Here is a 7,639-nt window from a genome sequence, read left to right as displayed (position 1 = left end):
CCTTGGGGCCCTTGACCACCTTGGTCCAACCCCTTGGCTGGACAGAATGGGAGGTCCCCAAGTCCTCCCTTGTCCCGGAAGGAGACCTTGGTCTACCCTCCACCTGCAGAGGGAGAAGGGCCTGGTAGTAGGAGTCTATCTCCTGTTCACCATCCCTGATGGCACGCAGTCTCTGGTCTGCGGCCTGGAGCTCCTCCAGCTGGCACGCCAGAGACCCCGAAAGGGAGCAGACCTCACAAGGGGAGGTGGCCATGCTCCTGGACCCCAGAGCCTGAAAAAGTGTCAGGCAGCCCCCGCAGCCGAGAGCCAGAGGCTCCATCTGCATGGAGCCTGGAGCCATGGACTCCGTCTGGGTGGAGACCTCTGAGGAGCCGGGGGTGAGGGGGTGGGGGCACAGACCCCGAGGGACTGCCTACCCCAGGGGGATCACTGGCAGGGCCTCAGGCCCTCCCGCTCCCCTCCTGCACAAACTCATGTGCTGGGTCCAGAAGCACACCTGTTTGCGCGGTCTATTCACGAGGCTCCGGTCACGTGGCTCCCTGGGGGGCTGGGCGCAGTAGGAGCTGGGGAGGGGCGAGGCCCTCCTCGGCTCCACTCAGCTGCCCTGCAGCTGGGCTATGTCCCTCCCACCACGGGCCCTGCTTACCTCCGACACTGCTGGGGGTCGGCGGGGTGCTCTGCGGTCGCTGGGGGGGCCTCGGGGTGTGGGGGCACATCAGGCTTACACCTGTTCATCTCATGCTGCTCCCAGGGCCAAACTGGGGTTTTTTCTGGTTGGTGGGCCCTTTTAAACTCCGCACATACGCAGTGGGCCTGCTGCTGGCAACGTGCTACTCCTTGTCAAGGGGGACACTACCCAGGTGGTTTGGGGGACCCTGATCTTCTGGAGAGGGACTGGTAAGTACCCTCTCCCCACTCTTCTTTCTTTTCTCTCTCTCTCTGGGGGGCTGGGTCAAGTAGGAGCTGGGGTGTGGCGAGGCCCTCCTCGGCTCCACTCAGCTGCCCCGCAGCTGGGCAATGCCCCTCCCACCATGGGCCCTGCTTACCTCTGGCACTGCTGGGGGTCGGCAGGGTGCTCCACAGTTGCTGAGGGGGGGCTTTGAGGTGCGGGGGTGCAACGGGCTTACATCTGTGCATCTCACACCGCTCCCAGGGCCAAACTGACGCCGCTCCCAGGGCCAAACAGATGTCTGAGTAATTAAAGTCTCCCATGACAACCATGTGCTGAAAGCGTGCAGCCTCAGCCAGTTCCCTGGCTAATTCCTGGTCTAGCTCTTGTTTCTGGTTAGGAGGTTTGTAGTAGACTCCTACCATGATATCCCCTGTGGCACGTTCCCCACATATTTTAACCTAGAGGGTTAAAATAACCCAGACGTCCTCCCCGGGTGCCAATGTCAATTAGCAGGGATGCGTAGCTTTCCTTGACATAGAGAGCTACACCCCCACCCCTTTTTTTTGCACATCTCTCCTGTACAGGGTATAACCATCTATATCTGTGGCCGTCATAGGTGGAGTCCCACCAGGTCTCCATTATCTCTATGAGATTGTAGTCTTTCTTGTTTAGCAGGAGGACCAGTTCCTCCTGTTTGGTCCCCAAGCTCCTGGCATTGGTGTACAGACATGCAAGTGTCCCATTGGAAGCCCTAAGCTTCCTTGCATTCCCTGGTGGACAGTGTTCCAGGGCTGGGGTAGGTGTGGATTCCCTTGGGTGCCCTAATCTGCTGGTTATGGAGTACTTGCCTAGTGGGCTTGCATTGGCGGTTATCCACCCATCCCCCGGCGGGCTTCATTTAAGCCTGGTAGAGCAGGTCAGTCAGTCTGGCTGAGAAGAGCCTCCTCCCCAGTGGAAGAAAAACTCTCACCTCCAGAAAAACATAACTACTATTTGACTTCTTATGTTTTAGATTAGAATAAAATATGTAAATAATCTGAATATCCTTGTAAATTAAGCCTAAATTTGCTTTAACTTTTAGTGTAATATTAAGCATGAAGACATACAAAAAACTAGAACTCTTGGTTCCAAAATGATACTTTTTATTAGACCAACTGGGAAATTGCAAGAAAATTGTCCTTTTCTGCAGGCTTTTGGGATCAAAGTCCCTTCATCAGGCTCTGTGAGCTGTGCTGAGTAACTCTTTGAAGTGTAGATCAGGTATGATTCCTTTCCTGGGGGTGTCAGATGGCAGGCAGGGAGGTAAAAAATCTTTCTTGTTGTTCTGTAATGAAGTTTAAAATCCAAAATTGGCTAAAATTCGGCATATTAAGCATGACACACTTATCACACAAGCTAGATCACACAAGCTTATCATTTGCTATAATACTGTGGTTATCAGCATGACTTCTTTTCCTATTCAGTTTTAAAGTTATGTAATGGAAACACATTTCTTAATCATGAAGACCGGGTACCTGTTAACTAGAATCTTCTGTTGGGACTCAAGTGACTAAATTATGCTGACCTTATAATGAACATACGGAGTAAGAAAGTGTAATGTTATTGGACCAAAATATATATTTAGAAAAAAAGCCATGAATATAATTGCTGATCTTTTCTTATGTTGGTCAGAGATTTCCTTAACCACATGAGTTTCACAAGAAAGACATTCACAGAAAAATCACTGGGTTTTAATTTTTAGAAGCCTGTCCTGCCAAATTCTGTGAATCTCATCTGAGGGATAATCACCTTTATCCAGCATTGGATTAATTTGGAGTTGGATTGTTTGGTATTAGGTAGTTTCATACCAGAACGGTAACTGGAAGTCAGCCCACTTTTCAAATATTGAGTCTATTCTTTGTGTCCTTCTGATGAGCAGAGCTGTGAGAGTAATTGATAGCTTGGTCCTATGGCTCAATTGGAAAACTGAAGAGATGTTTATATTGTCTTTTCTTTCCTCCAAAAGAATGAATCCAAATCTGTAAATATTAGGGGAGTTTCAATCTCCCCAAAACTTTGGCAAATAAACTCTTCATTTTAAAATGTTGCCAAACTGATACATTTTGGACTCTCTTCCTTCTGTCAAGGAGATTATGTTAAGAATCTTCTGCTGTGCAAACTCAAGCCCACTCAGTTTAGGAGTGCTCAGGCTTCACTTTTCTATAATCAATAATGGCCTGAATGTTATTGCTATCCTGTAATGAAAAACAAATTAGTGATGAGGTCACACTTAGGATTAAACCTTGGGTAAAATTCCCACTGTATAGCCCCTGCCAAGTGACTTACTATTTAGCATTAGGTGTGTTCTAATTTGTTACTAGTCACTTGGCCCTGTGAGACATTCCAGCAGATAGGACACTCTGGGCTAGATACAAATTGTTCTTGAAACAATTTCTGTTAGGTGATTACCCCTAGATGCTGACAAGGGAGCGATCCACTAAGAAATCCTAAGAAAGGATGTGTTAAATTCCTCCTCAGTGTGTAGGCACTTTGAAGACCTGTACAATAGGTACTTTGATAACCTCAGGATTCAGAGTGCCCAGAAGGGAGGGTCCTAGATGACCCAGACATTCAACTCAAACTGAGTGCTTTGGGTTCATTGCAAAGTGCCGCACCCATGGCCTTTGTTACTTGGAAGCACAAGTGATGGTAGTGGTGGCACTCCCCATTTTTGCAAAGTAGCTTAGTGGTTAGGCCACTTGCCTAGGAAGTGGTAGACCTCACTTCTAGGCCCGCCTTAGCTTGAAGGACTCAAATTCCATCAAATTAAGCCACTAGATTGTGTTCCAGTCCCTGATGCTAGGGGTCCAATTTAATTAGCTAATGTCAAATGCATAAACTTCTGGCAGCAGGGATCATCATCTCCCAGTCTCCCATTTCCTAAGGGAGTGCCCTCCTTGCTGGGCTACAGAATCCAGCTTTTTGTTGCCTTCTCTCCTCCTGTCCCAGTGCATCCTAAATTCCTTGCTGTCCAGAGGCCAGTGCCACAGGTGTGGAGGAGGGTTTCACACTCAGCCTATACTATATATTGATCATTAGGGCACTTTTTTGGGAAGAGGGATATGTATGTTTGAGGTCTGTCATAGTGAAGTGAGCATAAAGCCAGGCCTTCCATTTTACGGTTAAGCATTCTAACCCCTAAGCTATTTTTCAAGAGTGGACTTCACTATTCCTTCTGAGTGAGAGTGGCCATGACTGCTGGTTTTAGGTGAGTCTTGTGTATACTTGACAGATTCAGTACTTAAGTAGACTTTAGGTACCTTCCAGTTTTCCTCTGGATACAATGGCACTTATGTAGGATTTAGGCACCCAGGTGCTTGATTCAGATTGCTTCTTAGCCAGGTTCGGAAGCTGAAGTCTATGTGCATAGGAAACAAATAGGCCAAAATTGAGGCATCTAATGAACTCAAGTGTTTTTGAAGCTTCTGAGATGGGGTTGATTTAGATTGTTTTTGTGAGCATGGTCATTGTGTTGAACACTGTCTTGGAGATGGAGATTGATTTGGATCTGGCTTTCTATATTTTTTAATTTAGTTAGGTATTTAATCTATAATAAGACAAGTTAAGGACCTGAGCAGAGAGATACCTACCTGAACCAGTGTACCTGAACTGTCTATCTGGCAGACAGTAGCATTGACTTCAGGTTAAAAAAAATGCATGCTCTCTGTAAATCACCTACTGGCTAAAACACTCGCCCAAGATCTGGGAGACATATTGATTCTAATCCCTCCATAGCTTCAGAAGGTTTGAACCCAGCTGTTCTATATCCCAGCATCATTCAGCCACTGTTTGGCCCACTGGTTAGTAAAGAGATAAAGATTAATGGGTCCAAAAAGAAAGCAAGTAAGTAGCAGCCTAACTGTGGCCAAGTGAGATGAGCAATGCTGAGCAAGTCTTGGATTCTGAGCCTTCCTCCAATGTTGTTTATGCATATTGTGCAATAACTATTTAATATCAGCTGCATCCCTTATGTCCCTCACAATGATATAAATCTGGAGTAATGTCACTGTAACAGCATTCTTCTAGATTGCACTTTTGTAAAATAGAGCACAATTTTGCCCCATAGGGTTGCATCACTAAAAGTGAGAGGGGACTCAGGCCTATAATGGATAGGGTGATCGGAAAACAAATGTGTCATCGGTCTTTAGTATGTCCACTCTGCCCTTTTGTATAAGGTGGAGATATGATGAGAGGTGTCATGGGTGGAGTGTGATTTCAGGCAAGATTTGACAGTAGAGAAAGCAGGCTAGCATCCTGTAAAGCAGTGTGGGAGGCATGCACAATGCTTAATAGTGTTACATGTGCCAGTTTTATTTTTCTGAAAGTAAAGTTGGAGACCCTGAGGTTCACTGCTCCCAATCCACTACTTTCTTCTTTTTAAATTCAGGTGCACACTTCTTCCTGTTAAGGATTCTAGCTAATGCTTCCCAACTGGCATTTTCTGGTGGAAGAAGTGCTGTATTAGGACTACCACTAGTCTGCTCTCCAATTAGTACAGTATGGGCACATATTACAGCCCTGCTGGGCGAGATCTTTCAAACAGATGAAACACCAGTTGAAGAAGCCTGTTCTCTGTCACAGTACTCTTTATACATCTTGACCAATCATTATTTAAAGCAAAATGCATATACAATATTGGGAAAGGGGGCCTCCTTCCCAGAGCAGTATTGTTCACTGAGTCACAGTCAGGTTTCCTCTTATTTGTTTTTCTGGTCCCTTGAATTATTATATCTTGGCTGGCCAGGAAGCCAGCTTCTTTGGAGGGTGGGGGAGGGAGGGGGAGAGGGAAGAGGTGGAAGGTGCCCATAGCTTTACTTAGCCTGTGGCCTGGGGACCAGAGCACTGTCCTGAGATGTGGGAGAGCAGGATTCAAAAGAGTTTTGGGATGAAGTGAGCTTAGAATTTGGGTCTCCCATATCTTAAGCAAGTGTCTTGTCTACCAGGCTACTCAGCAAAAGTGGATAGCAGCATTGCTAGTCAGTTTTATGCTGATTATAGTTTTAGAGGACTTAAGTGAATTTTTGTGCCTCTACTACGGTAAAAGTGGATTGCAACAGAGGGAAAATGGAGTTGGATGCCTTGAATCACTTCCAAGCATTTGCAGTGGGACAAGTTTCGACTCACAGGGCAAAACTGGAGACATGTCATGAATTTTGGTGCCTTCATGGAATTCAGGGTGCTGCGTAGGCCAAAGCAGGATCCTTAGTAACTTAAATGCCTAAACACTGCATTAACTGGAAGAACTGGGTCTAGTCCACAGAGGCTTTTCCAAGGTCATACAGGAATCATGGGGCAGAGCAGGGAATTGGATGCAGGTCTCCTAAGACCAAGTCTAATTCTAGGCCTGTCTTCTTCTCCAGTTCGTTCTCCAGATTCCTTGCTTTGTGACCACATTATGAGGAGATCTTTGCATAACTAGGTTATCTAATTTCTCTTGTTGCTGGTGGAGTGGGACAAAGTGGCCACAGCAGAGCTTCACAACCTGTCCTCCATAGATTGTACTACAACTGTGGATACACTCAGTTTATGACTCCAATAAGTCATTGGGCAGAATCATTGTTAAGAGACCTTCATACTGCAAATACCTCAGAAGTTGGAGACATTAACTCATGATTCTTGGATTATAGGCAAAATATCTGAGAAGCACAGGAAGCCAAATAGGAAAGGTCAGTGATGATTCATTATTAAGCACAGATTAGAGACATATTTTAAATGCACTGGAGACTCAAGTGTCCAGATTTAAGACAGGGTGATAAAACATTCTCCTTTGAGAGAAAAGGGTCATAGAATCTTGTAGAGCCCTAAAATATGATCCTTAATACAAAGTAAAATTTGTATTGAGCTTTTAGGGAAAAATTGGTGGAGAGCACAGACTTGACCCAGCCAAAAAGTTCATCCTATCCAGCAAGTTGTATAGCTATCATTAAAGTAAACCAGGCCTTACAATGGGTGGCTGATTTTCAAAATGGCAACAGTTCTCCTTTTAAAATCATGGCATTTCCCAGTGGATTGATTATAAATGTTCTTTTGCTTTGTTTTGTAGGTCACAAAGGAAGAGTCTTGCATGTAGCACTGAGCCCAGATTGTAGTAGGTTCATTTCTCTTGCAGCTGATGGAGTGGCTTGTGTGTGGAAATACTTCCAGTCTAGTGAAACCAGGCATAGAAGAGACGACATCCAGGGGGATTATTCTAGGACATTGTGGTGACTTCTTTCCACTGACTTTTGAAAACCACTACAGTAATACACAAAATCTGCGTTCTTTCCAAATGAAACATGGAAAACGATAATGCCAATTGTTCAGAAAAAAGCAATAGTCCAATTAGTTTGTCATTGCATCATGGAACGCTGTTGAGCCTGTGCTGCCCATGCTTGAGATGGAAATCTAACCCTCATGAATAACATCAAATTTATTTTCTTTCAAACTAGTAATCACGGATAGAAATCACTCCTGTGCAGAGTGCCAGCACAGGGGCTCTGCATCACTTACAACTCACTCAAATTCTGTTATAACTATAGTCTTTCTATGAAGTTTTATATAGTCTGAGTCTCCCCCCATTAAAGACCATGTTCCAGTGTGGGGAATTTGACCCTTCAGCTCTGGCAAGTGGAAGAGCTAGGAGTGGTAGATACTGACAGAGAGAATCAAAGTCTTCCATGTATGAAACAGATCTTGGTTTAAAAGAGAATCTGTCCAAGGGTAGGTACC

At 45.3% G+C, this 7,639-nt stretch overlaps 1 protein-coding gene across 1 annotated transcript in view; it reads left to right on the top strand.

Moving 5' to 3' along the window:
* The window catches only part of CDC20B (cell division cycle 20B), a 78,933-nt gene extending 71,795 nt beyond the window's left edge, over positions 1-7,138 (top strand). Inside the window, exon 14 of the mRNA XM_025196143.1 lies at positions 6,975-7,138. Coding sequence (XP_025051928.1) covers positions 6,975-7,138 — 164 coding nt within the window. The remainder of the gene's footprint in view (positions 1-6,974) is intronic.
* Positions 7,139-7,639: the final 501 nt, after the last annotated feature.

Source organism: Alligator sinensis, unplaced genomic scaffold (assembly GCF_000455745.1).
Source record: "Alligator sinensis unplaced genomic scaffold, ASM45574v1 scaffold573_1, whole genome shotgun sequence".
NCBI lineage: Eukaryota > Metazoa > Chordata > Crocodylia > Alligatoridae > Alligator > Alligator sinensis.
This window is presented reverse-complemented; position numbering and strand designations above follow the sequence as displayed.